Source organism: Orcinus orca, chromosome 16 (assembly GCF_937001465.1).
Source record: "Orcinus orca chromosome 16, mOrcOrc1.1, whole genome shotgun sequence".
Classification (NCBI taxonomy): Eukaryota; Metazoa; Chordata; class Mammalia; order Artiodactyla; family Delphinidae; genus Orcinus; species Orcinus orca.
Window position 1 is genome coordinate 29,610,263 of NC_064574.1, and position 17,658 is coordinate 29,627,920.

Here is a 17,658-nt window from a genome sequence, read left to right on the forward strand (position 1 = left end):
GACAATTTAAACTAGTCATAACCTGGAACCACAACAACTGTGGGAAGTTCTCGTCAACTGACATGGACAAAAGTTCCACTCTTCAATTCTCAAAGCATCTTTAGAAACAAAGCAGAATAACATGGTAAACTGGTTTGAAATTTTTTTCAATGAAGTTAACTCTAAATCATAACCATTTTTTCACTTATGAACTTATTGTAATCTTTTTTAGCTCAGTTTTTGTTATTTTTAAATTATCTGTTTTTTCTTTGTCTCACAAAGGACCATTTATCAAAAGAAAGAAAGAAGGAAGGAAGAGAGGAAGAGAGGAAGGAAGGAAGGGGGCGATCTAGCCTAATTAGCCTAAGCAAAATATCAAGCCATAGAGTAATTTTATGCACCTTTCCCTACATCTCCATGGAAATTTAGAGCTGATTGGAACAGCTGGGATGTGAGCCTCGTATTAAGGAGGATGAAATGGAGACCTGCAGAGGTCAGACACTTGCTTGAATCAGAATCGTTGGGCAAGCAGCAGAACCAGTGTTAGTTCCAGGCCACCCTTCCAAGCAGGACGCTGTCCTTTGTCCAGGTTGCCACCGCATCCCTGAGGTGCTTCTCTCTTATCCCACCACACAGGTTCCAGCCAGGAAAGGCAAGTGTTTGAAAAGGCTTTGGGGAAACTTCAACCCTCCATGTCACTTCGCGCAACATCTGCAAGAGTCTTTAATAGAGAGGAACGGGAGCCCAGCATCTCTGGGAAGTTCAAGATCACTGACATACTGACAGTGGGCAAAGAAGTCAACATGGCCCTGATGCTCAGAAACCTAACGGGTGATTCGAAGACAGTGACGGTGAACATGACAGCCTGGACCATCGTCTACAATGGTACACTTGTACACGAGGTGTGGAAGGAGTCCGTCACCCTGTCTCTGGGTCCCAATGAAGGTAACTCATCCTGTAGGTTGCTGGGGTACCATGCACCCAAGGTAGCTGGTATTCTCTTGGGATTGGAGAGTTCCTGTTGGAACCGAGTCAATTGATTAAGGAAGGAACAGCACATGGCCTCTGTGGTCAAGCCTGGGGTTTTGAAGTTTTGGAGGCTGCTATTATGGTGAATAGTGCAAGTCAGTGTGGTGCTAACCCGAATCCTTTTATGCCCTGGGGGAAGAAGGCGGGAGGCTTTGGCAGTTAATAGACACACTGCAAATACCCCTTACAGGTACATACCACATTGCCCAGTGGGCAGAGTACTTGCTTATATATTCGTAGGTACTATCACATTTGACCTTCTAAAAGGACAGATTTCAGTATTCCCTTTTACAGAGGTGGAAACTGAGGCTTGGAGAGATTGTGACTCGCTTAAGAGATTGTGTCATAGCTAGCAAGTGGCAATGCCAAGTCTTGGTCCTAGATTTCCTAATGCTAAATCCAGTGCCACCACCCATTTCCTAGGTTTTATTGCTGCCACCCCTCTCCCATACCAGCTGCCACCCTACCCCACCCCTCCCCACCACGCAATGAATCACTTTCTGAGTTTGACCCTAGAAGGGTTGCAATATACCACAAGGTCTTGAACCCTCTCCAGTGTTCCCCCACAGTTGCCAATGGGTGCGTGGAATTTCTTGATTCCCAGCGACAGTGATAGGTTTTCTCGGAGGTCTGAGCCTCTGGGAGGAACCATGACTTTGTACTCCTGGGTAGCATAGACAGGAGGGGACCAAAGTAGAGGAGAGAGAGTCTGGGGCTGTGGAAGGATTAGAATGCAGGTGCGCCCACAGTGGCAAAATCCTTCAAGCTGTTATGAAAAGTCTGGACTTATACAAAGCAGATTGACCAGGGTGGGGTGGCTATTTGCTTCACATAAGGAACTAATAAAAACTGATTAATTACACAGCCCATCTTGAAGGAATTCTGTCTGCAGAGAAACTGCAATACCTCTGTATTACACCTGTCAGAAGGCAGCATCCCTAGCAACCTCTCTTCTGGCAGAATGTAGCAGAAATCTTCCCCATACCAAGAGCAACTGCCTGGCTCTTATTTACCTTCAAAGCTCAAGGGAAGAGCTATTTCTGTAGAGCAAAAATAATTTACGTGAGGTAATGCTTTCTAAAAATCCATACTTCTGCCAGAGGCAGCAGAGTGAAATGGGAAGGAGAGGAAGGAGGCAAGTGAAGTGGTTCTGGAGGCCTGACATCATCACCTACTTTCTGGGCGACACTGTTAAGTCCCCCTCTTTTGCTGAGCCTCAGCGTTCACTGTCCAAGAGGGCAGGACCTGCTGATGCAAGGGCCTGCGTCTCCACATTTGGGGCAGGCTAGGTAAGTCCCTCCAGTGCTGAAAGCAGAGACAGCTCCTTCCTCACAGACTTTCCTCAAGGGGTGTATGACCCTGTGGATGCGGGGGCCCCCCCAGACCACCCAACATGACTGCATAAGGGAGGGGGGAGTGCCCTGCACCCGCTGGAAGGGGAGGACCCTCGCTGCCTACCCTGTGAGTCAGAGAGGGGCCTTGAAGCTTAGGGAGGAGCCAGATAAAGGGAGGAAAGCTGGGGAAGGCCTTTCCATCTGAGGGGACCTTGTGAGTCAAAGCTTGGAGGTGATAAGGTACCTATTTTGTCAAAAGGACAATGAGAAGCATGGGAGGGAACGTTCTTTTGAGGGGGAGAGTCACGAAGGGCCGTACTGAGGGGTCTGAACTTTATTCCTGAGGCAGCGAGGGGCCGTGGAAGATTTTTGAAGTGATGTGGAAGAAGAGTGACATGATTTGGGGTGGGGGTGGAGGTGCTTCTAAAGCCTATCTTCCGGTGTGTGTGAGTGTCTTGGAAGCAGGGGAGACCAGAAGCGGGGAGGTGGTCCAGATGCTGTTGCCACAGAATCCCAGGCTACTGGATGACCGGGGAGGACCCAAGCGCTTATTTAGCCCTGGCTTCCCTTGCTAGTTATTACTGTGTTGTCATCATTACTGTTTTCGTCATTGGGCAATGAGTTAGTACTCGTATTCTTCCCCTGCCCCTTAGAAGGAAACTTGCCCTCCGATATTTTCCAGGACAGGGAGGAGGCTTCAGCCCCTATGAGCCCATCCAGCCAGAGTCCTGGGCTGCCCCTGGCCCCTGCTCTGCAGCCTGCACGGAGCAGACAGATGTTTCCCACAGGGCCTGGCAGGGAGGGCTCAGGCAAGCCTGGGCTGCAGATGATCCCAGCCAGCTCGCATCGACTTGGCTTGGCATCAGCTTTTAAGGTTTCGACCCCACTCCCTCTCACTCTGCTCCCTGGCTTCTCCTTCCAGAAATACAGCATCCTGTAAAGATCGCATATGCACTGTACGAGAAGTACCTGAAGGCAGACAACATGACCCGGGCCACAGCCGTGTGCGAGATCAGCGACAAGACCGAGGTGGTGGTGGAGAGGGACATCATCCTGGAAAACCCCACCCTGACCCTGGAGGTAAAGGGGTGCTGAAGGGGTGCCTCTCCAGCCAGCCCAGCCCTCCCAGACTACAGAGAAGGCCCTCCCCTGCTGATGGGCCCAGCTCAGCTCCAGCCTCTGCCAAATGGATCAGTCAAGAGTTCCAATCAGAGTAGCGCCCTTGGGACTTCCCTAGCGGTCCAGTGGTTAGGACTCAGAGCTTTTACTGCAGGGGGCACGGGTTCAATCCCTGGTCAGGGAACTAAGATCCTGCAAGCTGTGGGATGAGGCAAAAAAAAAAGTAGCCTCCTTGCTCCCTGTCTGACAATCTCCACAGGCACGTTGCCCTGTGGCTTCTTTGGTTGCAGCTCTAGACCCGCTGGGGATGCCAGCTGAGGATGGCCAGAGGGGCTCTTCAGCTCACTTGCTCTGGACATCTGCTGTGTCCTGGGCTGTGCCAGGCTTGGGAATCACAGGGGGCCACAAGGGGTGGGTCCTGACTGCAAGAAACCCACAGCCCAGCCCCTGGACACACTTGTAGAGCAAATCCGCAATGGTCAAAACTCATGTGCATCTCCCAATTCTAGACCCCAGAGGTACAGAATTGTGGACTCTTGGAGAACTAGTCTCAAGCTCCCATGTCCTGCCATTTCACATATCAGTAAACTGAGGCCCAGAGAGGAGAAGGGAATTTCCAATTACTGCCAGAGCCAGGGCTAGACCTCAGGCCCTTTCCAGGGCACCCAGCACACCCACAGCCAGCAACAGCATCTTCCCAGTGGTTGAGAATGAGGATGCCTCAGTTTTTGGCTGCAGGCTCTGCTCCCAGGCTCCCTCTCAGGAGCCCAGGCATCTGGGGGCTTGCAGGTTGGCGTGAGGCACTTGGGGCCATTCTGTTCCTTCCTCAGCACTGGGGCTGGAAGTATTTGGCTGACTCCAAGCCTGTCCCTGACCACGCCAACCCCAGCCCAGTGTGGAGGCTGCCAGAGCCAGACAGCACACATCTGAGGGGTGAGAGCCTGGCAGGGAAGGACAGGAAGACGAATGGGTCAGGAAGATGGGGCCTTCCCGTGGGACCCCACAGAGAGCTTCATGGGTCCTCCCGAGGCTCCTCCCGAGTCTGCTGTACCATCTGCACCAGCGGTCTAGACAGAGATTGCCTTTTATTTTCCATCGCAGTGCCACTAGCCTCCCTAGCCCCGGATTTCTAGAGTACTTGTGGTTGCCCTAGCCCCACCCTCCCTAAGCTACACCCCAGCTTCAGAGGTTCCTAATGTCAGACAGAGGGCAGGGGGACCCAGGGCACCTGCTCCATGCAGCTAGCCTGCAATAGAGCTCTTTCATTGTCCTGGTTAGTCTAGACTGTTCTTCAGAATGGGGGGAGGGGGGTTGTCCATCACCTCCAGGGCCAGGGAGGGAGGGCCACCCCTGTTGTGGGTCCATCACACTGGTTGTGAAACAGAAACAGCCCCCCACATTGGGCAGGACTAGAACAAAGCTCCTGGGCTCCAGGCTCACCTTCTTTCCTGCCCGCCGAGTTTTCATCCTCAATCCATGATTGTCCCCTGAGTGTAGAAGCTTCTCCTGCTTCCCAGGACGTTTCCAAGAAATGCACCCCGTCCCTGTAGAATGACAGGCAGCAAGTGTTGTTTCCCACTCCTCAGGCTGTGAAATGAAACATTCTGCATAAAAATTATCAGTGTTTAAATGAAGTTAGTTTTCCCCCCATTATATTCCCTTATCCAATATCCTCAAACCTGCTTATAGCTTTCTCTTGTATGCAATACTTTTACTCTACATCTTTTAGACTTCCATATCAAATCAGCTTTGTCTTTCAAGAGAGTGTAACATCTTTTCAAAGGAAATCAGAATACACACAGCCTGGAAATATTCCATCAAAAACTTTCTTATTTAATCTTTTTAAAGGGCATCTGCTCTTTCTTCTTTGGGGCATCTTGGTGTGAATTTGCTCTTATCGCAACCTCTCCTTACTTCAGCCTTCAGAGAATCAAGACAATCTCATCTTGATTGAATGAATCAATGCATAGCTCACTCAGAGCAGGACACGTGGGTGATCTGTATGAAAAGAGAATAATTTGGGTAAAATCCTATTATCTTACTTGACGCTGATCGGGAGTAGGTATTGAAGACTTTAGAACCAGACCATACAATCTGAACTTTGTTCCAAAGGGTGATGTCCTTCACGTTGGCCCATGACCTACTGACAATCAGACACAGTCTTCTGGTGGCTCTTATTCTCTTCTTTGGGTGCATGCACAGATTTAGGTCAATAGGACGGGGTGGTAAGCAGCAATAAAGAAAAGAAAACAAATACACGAAAATCTCAAATTGAATATCAGCGTGAAGGATATGGCATCGTTTATGTACCCTTGTGTCCCAATGGCATAAAATTATGCTTCACTCTTCAAATCGTGTCATACACTTAAATGAGTTCCATGGGAGAAATTACGGTATAGATCATGGTCTCTAAAATGTTTCAATTATGCACAAATTATTAGCAGGCATTGCAGGGTCTAGCAAGAAGAGCAAATGGCTCTGGAACCAGAAAGGCCTCGGTTATTGAATCAACCTGAACTGCAGATTTATTACTGTAAAATGATTGCAGTGAGAATTGGTGGCAAGAAAAAAAAAAAAACCAAATGAACAAAAAGTAGCGGCCTCTAACAGAGAAAAGAAATCCACCAGTCACCCAGTTTCGGTTTCTGTTTCCAAAACGCCTTCTTCTGCATCCATGATCTCATTTGGTCCCTTGTAGCCCAGGGAGGGAGGAGGGGAGGGATCAGCCCTCTTTATCAGCATGAGAGTCAAGGCCCAGGGAGACGATGTATCTGCCCAGGCTCGGCGGCTTATCAGCAGGAGCACAAGGTTTCATCTTTGGGAGCAAATAGTCCAGGGTGCTCCTCTGACCAGAAACCTAGGTTTCTCCAGCCCCTGATCAAGAACCCTGTGCAGACCACATGTGGCACGTCCTCGGAAGTGGCGGCTGCCCTTCCTGAGATGAACTAAGAAAGGGCCCGTGAACCTGGCTGGGAATTCAAGCCCTCTCAGCCGCTGCGATGTGCTGCTTCTCTTCCACGCCTGGGTGTCCTGTCTGTATCCTGGGGATGACAGCAATTTCCTAGGAACCCCCTGCATGGATGTCACTGGAACTTAGGAGGAATAAACCTCCTAAGGATCGTTATCCTCCCTACCTTTGTCCTCAGCAACATCCTCCCCATCACCAAGCCTCCGGCGCAGCCCCGTCGGCTCTCATCAAGGGCAGATGAAATGAACAGCCCAGCCCTGACTCTGTCAACCCCTCTCCCCACAGGTGCTGGACCAGGCCCGCGTGCAAAAGCCTGTGACTGTGCAGATTCTCTTCTCCAACCCGCTGGATGAGCTGGTGAAGGACTGCAAGCTGATAGCGGAGGGGAGCGGCCTGCTGCAGGGCACCCTCGAGATCGAGTGAGTCCCAGGCTGAGGGTCCAGTGTGGGATGGTGGGAGCGGGGGCAGAGGGGCCCTCCCCAGAGCCCGGGGCAGGGCAGACAGAACTCCTCTAGCCTCTGAACCTGGGAATCTGCACATAGGGATACACGTTTGCATTTGGTTTGGGGGTTCACCAAACTTGAACTCAAGGGGAGTCCACGTCACCAGAGCTTGGAGCTGGTCCTCATATTTGGGAGATCATGGGATCCACCCACTGCCCCTTCCCCTGCTGAGGGGTCCCAGAGCTGAAGGGGTTTGATGACCCAGGGTGGCAGCTAGAGGGAGCTGAAGGAGCAGTGACCTTGACCAGAGCAGAACTTGAGGCCTCATGCTGACTCCTGCCTTTCCCCATCAGCATGCCAAACCTGAGCCCCAGGGAGCAGTCCCAAGTGGATTTTGAGATCCTGCCCACCCGGAGTGGCACCAAGCAGCTCCTCGTCAACCTCTCCTGCAACAAGTTCTCCGCGATCAAGGGCATGCTGCCCATCAAAGTGGTCGAGTGAAGGGCCCAGGTGGCCCCATACAAACTGGGGAACAGGGAGCAGGCAGCGCTCACCTGTGGAGTGAGCCCCCTGCCCACACACACTGTCCAGCCTGGGAAACTCACTCCGTCCCCCAAGGTGGCCTGGACTCGGACCTCCAGGCTCCAGCACACACCCCTCCCTTGCTCCCAGGCTGGGCTGGTTTCACCCTGGCCCGCAGCTTGATCACTTTTGCACGTTCCCCAAGCTTCTCCTCAACACCGCCCACTCTGTGAGCTCCATGACCCTGCTCAGCCCTTATACCCTCAATGCTGTGGGCATGGAGCGGCACCTGACCCAGCGGCTCTCCAAATGGATACAGGGGGAGAAGATGGTCTGGACTGTTTGCTGATCCCCAGCCTGCAGTTGGCACATTCCTGCTCCTCTCTTAGGCCACTGTGGAGGTGGGGGGATGATGGTTAGCCATCTGTTGTAACACTCACAACCGTACCCTCAAAATAAATGTTAAAAAGAGTGCGATCACACAGCACTGACTTTACAGGACTGCTGCTTCAACTCAGGTGGTGGAGAAGGAGAGAGGGGGGCTGGGGCCATGTCCTTCTGGAGAACAGATGGCCTTGGGGAGGCCGTGCTCTCTATGTTCCAGTGCCCAAGAAGAGTGGGCTTGTTCTGTGTGGCTCCAAGTGCAAAACTAGGGAGACGTTTCAAATCAGTTTAGGAAACCTCTCTAAGATGATGTCCAAAAAGTGATTGGCTGCCTTGGAGCAGGCAGGGAGCGCCTTGGAGGGAGCGCCTTGTCCAGGCAGGCTTCGGGCACTCTCTGTGGAGCCAGGCAAACTCTTCCAGGGTCTCTACAGGCGTCAGAGTGAGAAGGGACTTCACAATCTTCACTGGAACCCTTTCACAGAGCAGGTGTGGGTGGTGGCCCAACCTCTGCTCACACTGCACTCGCCCCAACTTGTGTCACACTCCTCCTCTTGCAGCCAGAGCCCTGCTAACTCCACCAGAACCTTCTCTGCCTTCACACATGCTCTCAGGGTTCCTCAGTCTTTGCCCCTTGAAATACCCGAAGCAGATCCCAGAGCTTTCCGTCACTGGTGCTGACTAACCCCATTTTGGCAATCATGCCTCCCTGTTTGGATATAAGGGACCAGTCCAACCTACACAGAAGCTTCAGCCTCACAACCAGTTCAAAGCTTCTGCCCTATGCTCAGCTCAGGCCTGACCTGGGCTTGCAGAAGGAGGCACTGTGCATGCCCCCTCTTCCTTCCTCCTTCCCCTCTTGTTGCCTGATCCATCAGAGTTGGAGAAGGGAGAGAGGAAATTAGGAGAAAAATGACCAAGTTCTATTTCACTGGTGTTGATGCAGCCTGGCCACAGGAGCCCTCCGCGTGGCTGGCATGTAAGTGCAGGCTTTCTGCGTTGCATGTCTCCAGTGTGGTCAACATGCCCCTCAGACTCAGCCTCTGGAGGTTCTCCCCTACCGCTAACTGCTCTGGAAGTAGTGGTCCTATTGTGATGGTTTGAGCCCAGTTCCCTTTCATGGGCTCCACTGCCCTGCCGCAGCCACCTCCTCTCCCGCTTCTGCATCTCAAGCTGGTCCAGCGTCAGCTTCCCACCTCCAAGTGCCCCAGGTGGGCAGTCAGCACCAGAACGTGTGTCCATACTTGCTCCTGGTGTCAAGGAGCTCTCACCAGGGCCCAGTTCTGGTGTCTGAACGCAGCTGGGCCTCCCAGTCTCTGCAGGACACCAGGCCCCCAGCTACGGAGGGGGAAGCTCGTCTCTCCTCTTGGAGCCCTGCCACTCTCTCAAATGCCCCTTGATTTGGCCTGGAGAGAGACACCAGTCCCCAGTGAGCAGGGGCAGGGTGAAATAGTCAGACTTCTGCCCTGGTTTCTATTAGAAAAAAGGAAATACAGAGGTTTCCATTTCCTCCCATCCACATGAGGCCTGCCCCAGACTTTAAATCCCTCAAGCATCAGCCCTGTCAGCAAGCGTCTCCCGAGTGCCTGCTTTCTGCCAGGCTCTGTCCAGAGAGATTAAAAACCAACAAGAAAAAGTCTCTTGCGTCTTTGGCAGGTGCAGACTTTTCCCCGGACTCCCTCCCGGCTAGCCGTGGTGCACTAACCCCTTCAGGCTGTGTTCAAGCCCTCAACCCCAGTCCTCTCCCTGCACTCCCACCGAAGCCCGAGCCTCAGCTCGCAGCCCCGCCCGCCCCGGAGGGTGAGCAGACAAGCCTCTGGGGCTGGTGTGTGCCGGTCGGCACCGATCCTCTGTGCGGGAATCTCCCCGCTTTGCCCTCCGCACCCCTGTTGCTGTGCTCTCCTCTGCGGCCCCGAAGGTCCCCCCTCCGCCTCCCGCAGTCTCCGCCCGCGAAGGGGCTTCCTAGTGTATGGAAACCTTTCCTCCTTCACAGCTCCCTCCAACTGGTGCAGGTGCCGTCCTATTCTTTTGTCTCTGTTTTTTCTTTTGCCCTACCCAGGTACGTGGGGAGTTTCTTGCCTTTTGGGAGGTCTGAGGTCTTCTGCCAGCATTCAGTAGGTGTTCTGTAGGAGTTGTTCCACGTGTAGATGTATTTCTGGTGTATCTGTGGGGAGGAAGGTGATCTCCGCGTCTTACTCTTCCGCCATCTCCCCAGCACCAATTCAGTAAAAATTAATTAGCACTGTGTGTCGGCGAGTCTCTAGAACAGTAGAATAGAAAGTAGCAAGTGCTGTGAGGAAGTTACAGATGAGATACTGTGGGCATTGTGAGGAAGGGGAGTAAATTTCTATCCCTCCACGCAATAAAAAGTCTAGGACATGAGACCCCCATCCCCCATCTCTGTTGGGAGCTGTGCAGCTAAATGCATTCCTGCCCACCACTCTAATCTGGCCACTGCTACGGATTCCCAGCCTTGGACTCCTGGGCTGACCTCCTCTGCCAGCTGCAGCAGGAGCATCTGGTAATAGTATTTTTCTTCTTTTGTTTTCAGAAATCCTCCCTTAACTCACCTTAAATGTTAACCCACTAGGTCAAATGGTAAATAAGCAATGTTTCATGGAGGTCACAGAGAATTGGCTTTGAAAGTCAGAGGGGATTTGAGCCCCATGTGACCTTGGATAAGTCTCTGAGCCTCAATTTCCTCATCTTTGAAACAAGGATAGTGATACCCATATGAGATACTGCACTTAAAGGGTCCAGCAGTACCTGGTACAGAGCAAATCCTCAAAACATGTTAGCTGCTCTTTTCATCACCATCATCATTGTTATTATATTGTTAGCTTACAAAAGGCAGGACAGTCTTTTATAGCCTTTTTCCTCTCCTTATTGCCTAGCACGTCGTAGGGGCCTAGCAAATGTTTGTGGAATGAATGAGCGAATCCACGCAGGAAACTTTAGAAACAGTCGGTTTCACATTGCTCTGACTACTAGCAATTAACATTTGTTGAACATGTGTTCCAGGAACTGTATTACGTCCCATTACCTCGTTTAATAGTCACGTTCAATGACCTTGTCTAGCCTTCTAGTTTGATTCCTGAAGCGTTGGTGTCATTGATTCACAGTCCAGAAGCTGACAGTGACATCTGCTGCAGATTTCTGTATTATTTTCATAATGAGGTTGACAAGAGCATTATTTCTGTGACGTAGGCTCTGCTAAGAGTCTGGTGTCATGCTGATGTCAGGTCCTGTGTTCTCATCTCCCCAAGGGTGAGCTGGCTTCCTTGATGCAATTTCCTCATCCCTTAGTGGATTGCTTGACAGTACACTCCTGAGACAGCGGGGCTCAATGAGAGTTTATCGCTGCAGCCCTTCAGCTGCACGGGCCCCCGTTTACCAGGACAACCTCACACAGCATCAGGTTCCTCCTTCTACCTCTGTGGCCGCTTTCAGAGCAGGGCAGCAGCCCCAGGGAAGGTCTTTCTGCTCCTGATCCTCTCACGGTATTTGACTTTTGGGTTAGAGAATCCTTTAGGAATCACCTAATCTAGTGCTTTTAATACTGCTCTGTGGGGGTTTTGGGGTTCAAAGGGCCCCTCCCCCCCACCAGGAGCTGCCATTTTGGGGAGAAGAGCTACCCAAACAGGCAGAGTTTGGAGCATCCTACCTCTGATTCAACCCGAGTGAGCTCTGTGACATCTTTGGAATATTGAGGAACAAGTCTCTTTTCATCTTGCAGTAGAACCTTTAGTAGCAAGTCAGCCCAGTCATCAGACAGAGGCTTTGAGCAAGATATTTATTCATTTAGCTCTTCATTCACCTCATTCCCAGACTCTCTATGAGGGTGTTGGGGACCCAGCAGTGAACAGAAGAAGCTCCCGCCATCAAGTAGCTTATATTCTAGTGGGAGGAGACAGACAATAAATTTATGTGCCATGGAGAGCCTCTCCGAGGAGAGGAATTGTGAGCATAGACCTGAAGGAAATGAAGAATGATAAATGGTGAAAGTCTGTTCTGAGCAGAGGGGTGGCTGTGCGAAGTCGCTGAGGTGGGAGACCAGAGTGGCTGGCGAGGAGGAAATGATGGAGCCAGTGGAGGGAGCAGGGAGGGGTGGGGTCTGCTCTAGGACCCTAGAGAGAGTGGAAAGGACTTTAGATTTTCATTCTAAGGGAGACAGGAAGACATTGAAGGAGTGAGAGCAGTGGGGTGACATCGCCTGACGGATAGGACCATTCCGGTGACTGGGGAGTGAATAGATTTTCGGGAGGAGACCAGTTAGGAGGCTTTTCCAAGAGCCCAGGTGTGAGGTGACGATAGCTTGGACTGGGGCGGTGGAGAGAAAATGTGAGAGGTACTAGATTTGGGAAGGTAAAGCTTCAAAGTTCTGCTAATAGTTCCATGTCTGGTGGGAGAGAACGAGGAATCCCGAATGACTCCAGGGCTTGGGCCTGAGCACCTGGGTGAAAGGTGCCATTTACTGAAGAGGAGAGGCAACAACAGACATGGGTCACAGTTTGCCTGTGCAGCTGCTCTCATGGTGGCAGAGGAGTGATGTTGGAATGTCTGAGACCTGAAGTGGGTGCTAACTGAGGTTTTTTCCCGTAATCGTGATTTTCCTGAGGGCACACAAGCTGGATCTAGAAGCTGGGTCAACTGATCCCCAGTGCTGAGGCCCCCTGGTGGCTGTTGAGTGTCGACACACTGTCACTTCTGTTGGCTGCACTTCAGGTCCAGCGGCTGGACCAGAGGCAGCAGGCCGCCTGCGGTGCATTCTGATGCTCGGATGGCTGGTGCTGTGAAGAGCTCAGGTGTACAGATTAGCACGTGGGCTTTTCTTTTCTCCCAGTGGCATACTTGAAGGAGAATCAGGCAAACCACAGTACATTCAGGAGAGGATGTTCAGAACGGCCAGGGCACTGAACACCGCACCCTGACCGGGGACAGCCCAGAGAACCGGGATGTTTGCCTGGAGACGAGTCAGTGGGGCTTGAGTGTTTCCTCTGAGAGTGTGCTTCCTGCTACTGTGTTTGCTGGTTCCAAATATATGTAGTTTATGGTTTTCATTATTTAAAGTATTATTCATTAATTACAGGATAATCCTTCTGCTCTTGTTGGTTTGACCGCTGAAGGGTTTGACAGGGGTAGGGCAGTGCTGCCCAGTGGAACTCAAACCCGAGCCAGGTATGTAATTTTAAATGATCCAGTAGCACACTTTTTAAAAGGTGTTTAAAAAAAACCCAGCTGAAATGAATGTTTAAAATATGTTTTATTTAATTCACTATATCCCCAAATCATTTTAGCATGTAATCAATATACAAATTATTAATGAGAGAATTTGGACTTTTTTTTTTGTATGAAGTCTTCCAAACCTGGTGTATTTAGCACATCTCATTTTGGACCGGCCACCCTTCAGGGCTCAGTAGCGCACGTGACGAGGTACCACAGGTGTGGATAGCGTGCTGAGTGAGCAGACCAACAGTGCTTGCCATAACTGTTTTGTTCCTACTAGTCTTTTCTATAATTGTTTTCCTTTTAATTCTCTCAGTTGAATTTGGAAAAGGCCACCTTGTCTTGGCCTGCTGAAGAGAAAAAAGAAAAGAGGATTTTGGTTTGTGTTAGAACGAAAGTAATACAAAAGGAGGGAGGTGCAAGTCAGACTTTGAGAACCATAGGGACGGGGTCGTTGATGGTGGGAGCAAAGGGACAACAAGAGGTGAGCTGACAGCCGTGATGATAAAGGTAAAGTTCTTGTCAAAATCAAAACTTAACTTGAGTATTTTGTGATTATAGAAGTAAACATTTTGTAAACTGTTAAAGAATTTCGATCTAAAATGGAGCCAGAGGATATAAAATGTAAAATCTCACACATGTGCCCTCAGGAAAACAAAACCTAAGGACCGAGACACTGATTTCCTGTAAATGCCTGATTACAGAAAATTGATAATATTGGCATTTTCTTAAATGATAGGCACTTGGTCAGGGGTTGCCTCGTATCGACCATGGGAAGTTTTGCTTATGGTTTCCAGAGGCGTGAATCATGACCCAGGTCGGGTTGGTCTCAAAAAACAAGCTGAACTGAGCTTTGTATGGCTGTACTGGTTTTGTCTGCTCAGGGAATCTTCAAGCTGGTCTCTGTTTTGTAACTGACTCTAAGTGAGCTCTCCTTTCTTTGCTTTCCTGCCCCCAAGCCTCAGCACCTGTAGCTTGCTATAGTCTGTGTCCTGAATTGCATTTCCTCTGCTATTCCTGCAAGAGCTCATCTTTTTGACAACTTTGAGCTTGGCTCAGTTTAACTCTTTATTTAGGCCGACAAGACTATGAGGAAAACAAAAGTGCCAAAGGTACTATAATGCTAGAGATAATCCCTGTTAATGGTATATTTTATTTTATTAATTTTTTATGCTTATATATGCATGTATACTTACATTTATATTATCTTCTCAAGACTTTGTACTAATTGGGACTGCTGACGATTGAAAGAGAGTGCTCATTTCATGAGTGAGAACTTTTGTGGTCTCAACTCTGTTTTCCTAATACTGAGCATGAATTATAACAGCTTCTAAAAAGAGTGAGTCCCTTTATCTTGCCCCATAGTTGGACATCACTGAGCTAGATTATTTGGTGGACGAAATACTGTGGAAAGAAGTACTGCCTGGGGCCAGAGCTGGTATAAATGACCTTTACGACTTCTTCCAACCTTAATGATCTATGATGCTTATCTCCTTCTGACCAGTTGTCCATATGAAGTTTCTGTGCTGATTCTGAAATGTGGTCCATACTGCTTGTCTGTGCTCTCAGGAGGCAGGGATTTGGTGATTTCCTCAAGGGCTTTTCTCACAGTATGAATCATTTTGAGGTAGAAGCAGTTCTCCCAGAGGATAGAAATTGTATCCTAAAATCAGCATTGTGTTGGTCAGCTCTTAAATATCTTTGCTAATCTTCTGTCTAGTAGTTCTGTTAGTTGCCGAGAAGGGGTGTTAAAGTCCTCAACCGTAACTGTGGATTTTTCTGTTTCTTCTTTCAGCTCTCTCAGTTTTTGCTTCTTGTATCTTGATGCCCTGTTGCTTGGTGCATAGACATTTAGGGTTGTTATGTCTTGGTGGATTCATTCTTTTATTAGTATGTAATGTCTCTCTTTTTCTCTAGTGATGTTCTTTGCTCAAAAGTCTATCTTATCAGATATTAATATAGGAACTCCTGCCTTTTTTTTTTTTTTTTTTTTTTTGTGGTACACAGGCCTCTCACTGCTGTGGCCTCTCCCGTTGCGGAGCACAGGCTCCGGACGCACAGGCTCAGAGGCCATGGCCCACGGGCATAGCCGCTCTGCGGCATGTGGGATCCTCCTGGACCGGGGCACGAACACGTGTCCCCTGCATCGGGAGGCAGACTCTCAACCACTGCGCCACCAGGGAAGCCCATTTTTATCATTTTTTTTTTAAATCCGTTCTGCTGACTTCTGTCTCTTGATTGATGTGTTTAGACCATTTATGTGTAAGATAATTATCGATATGTTAGAGCTTTGGTCTGCCAAAGCTTTTATTATTCATTTTCTGTTTGATTCCTCTGATTATCATTTCTCTGTTTCTCTTTTCTTGACTTCCTGTGAGTTTCTTGAACATTTTTTAGAATTCCATCTTGATTTATTTATAGTGTTTTTGAGTGTATCTCTTCGTATAGTTTTCTTAGTGCTTGCTGTCGGTGTTACATTATGCGTATGTGACTTTACCACTTCAAGTAAAGTGTGGAAACCTTACTTTCATTTAGGTTCCTTTACTTTCCCTGTTTTTAAATACTGTGTACATGGGTATCAGATAGTGTCTTATATTTGTTTCAGTCATCAAATATCCTTATAAATGTCATGAAGAGAATATTCTATTGTATGTAACCATATATCTGTTTTATCCACTCTTCCTTCTTCTTTCCTGATGCTCCAAGATTCCTTCTTTTATCATTTCATTTCTACTTGAAGAGCATCCTATAGCAGTCTTTAAGGGTAGGTCTGCCAGTGTCAAATTCTTTTAGCTTCTCTTTGACTGAGGATGACTTTATTTCCCCTTTATTCATGAAGGAAAATTTTGCTGGACAGAGAACTCACTGTTGACAGCTTCTCTTTCAGCACTTGAAAAAATGTGGTGCAATTTTCAGCTGGCGTCCGTGGATTCCGATGAGAAATTTGTCGTTCAAATTGGTGTTCCCCTATAGGTACTGTGTTGTTCCTCCCTGGCTGCATTCAAAATTTTGTGTTTGTCTTTAGTTCTTAAAAGTTTAATTATCATGTGTCTTAGCGTAGATTTCTTTAGATTTATCCTCTGGATTCACTCAGCTTCTTGAATCTGTAGGTTGTGTCTATAAAATTTGGAGAATTTTTGTTTTCAGCTATTATTTTTTTGGATACTCTTTTAACTCCTCTCTTTCTGGGACTCCAGTGATTAATGTTGGCTTTTTTGTTATTATCCAACCAGAGCCTGAGGCTCTGTTAATTTATTTTTCTGTTTTTTCTGTGTTCAACTGCTTAAATTCTTTTGGTCTGTCCTCAAGTTCACTGATTCTATCTTATCTTGTCATCTCCTCTCTAATATTGAAACTAGCCAGCAAGATTTTTATTTTTGTTATTGCATTTTTCAGTTGGTTTTTGCATTTTCATTCGTTCTTTTTTTTTTTTTTTTTTTTTGCGGTACGCAGGCCTCTCACTGTTGTGGCCTCTCCCATTGCAGAGCACAGGCTCCGGACGCGCAGGTTCAGCGGCCGTGGCTCACAGGCCTAGCTGCTCCGTGGCATGTGGGTTCTTCCCGGACCGGGGCACGAACCCGTGTCCTCTGCATCAGCAGGCAGACTCTCAACCACTGCCCCACCAGGGAAGCCCAATTGGTTCCTTTTTATGATTTCTTTTTTTGCTGAGAATTTCTATTTTTTCATTTGTTTCAAGAGGATTTGTAATTAGTTGTTGAAGGATTTTTATGACAACTGCTTTAAAATCCTTGTCAGGTAATTCCAACATTAATTTATCTTGATTGGTATCAGTTGATTTCTCATGCAAGTTGTGATTTTCTTGGTCCTTGGTGTAATGGATTTTTAAAACATTGTTTCCTGGACATATTGTCTATTATGTTAGGATACTTGAGTAGCATGCTTGAGGTCCTATTTAAATTTTTTTATTTTAGCAGGCATTCACTGTGCTTAGGTTTAGCACACAGGTCCTGGTCTACTTTGGTGGGCTGTGGTTTCAATGGCAGTTTAATTTTCAGAGCCTTTGCAGTGTTATCTGGGTCTGCTTGGTTTATCTGATGCTGTTCCCATAGGCCTCTGCTGGAGCTGCCTATGGGGGAGGAAGGGGTTTCCCCAGACTGGGGCCACTGAGTGTCTCTCAGTTGGGGAGGGGACAAGGCCCATGGGGACAAAGAGGCTTCTTAGGCCAGGCACTTGCTATGGCAGAATCCCTCATGTCAATATCACCTGGCTACCCCCATCTTTGGGTGGGAGAATGGAGTTTCAAGCCCATGGGGACAAAGATGCTTCCTGGGCCAGGCTGCCTGTGGTGTTAGAGTCCCTCCTGCCAGTACCACCCACCACCACAGTATCCCCTTGATGGGCTTGGAAGGAGTCTGAGGCCCAGTGGAGAAGTGGAGCATTTCCCCCAGCTGCACTTTTTGTTCAGCAGGGCTCCCAATCTGTTCCACTTGCTAGTACTGCTGGGCTCCCCTAGTGCTGATGGAGAGATTCTTGCTAGATCTGAGGAAGGAGTGAGCTTACCTGGGCTGCCTTCTGTGGCTCAGTTGGGGGTTAGAAATGCTGTGCCTAGGGCGCCTTCCATTTGGGGGGACATAAAACAAGGACTCTTCAGTTACTTCTTGTACGAGCACCCTGGCCTCCTCCCCGCTTTCCTTCT

General features: G+C 48.9%; 2 protein-coding genes across 2 annotated transcripts in view; both read left to right on the top strand.

Annotated features, from left to right (window-relative positions):
• Positions 1-7,783, top strand: part of LOC125961507 (protein-glutamine gamma-glutamyltransferase E-like) — a 42,311-nt gene extending 34,528 nt beyond the window's left edge. Inside the window, exons 10-13 of the mRNA XM_049699737.1 lie at positions 616-924; positions 3,265-3,422; positions 6,715-6,848; positions 7,226-7,783. Of these exons, the coding sequence (XP_049555694.1) occupies positions 616-924; positions 3,265-3,422; positions 6,715-6,848; positions 7,226-7,373 (749 nt within the window). The 3' untranslated portion in view covers positions 7,374-7,783. The remainder of the gene's footprint in view (positions 1-615; positions 925-3,264; positions 3,423-6,714; positions 6,849-7,225) is intronic.
• TGM3 (transglutaminase 3) overlaps positions 1-17,658 on the top strand; it is a 166,352-nt gene that overhangs the window by 34,546 nt on the left and 114,148 nt on the right. The gene's annotated exons all lie outside the window — the stretch shown is intronic.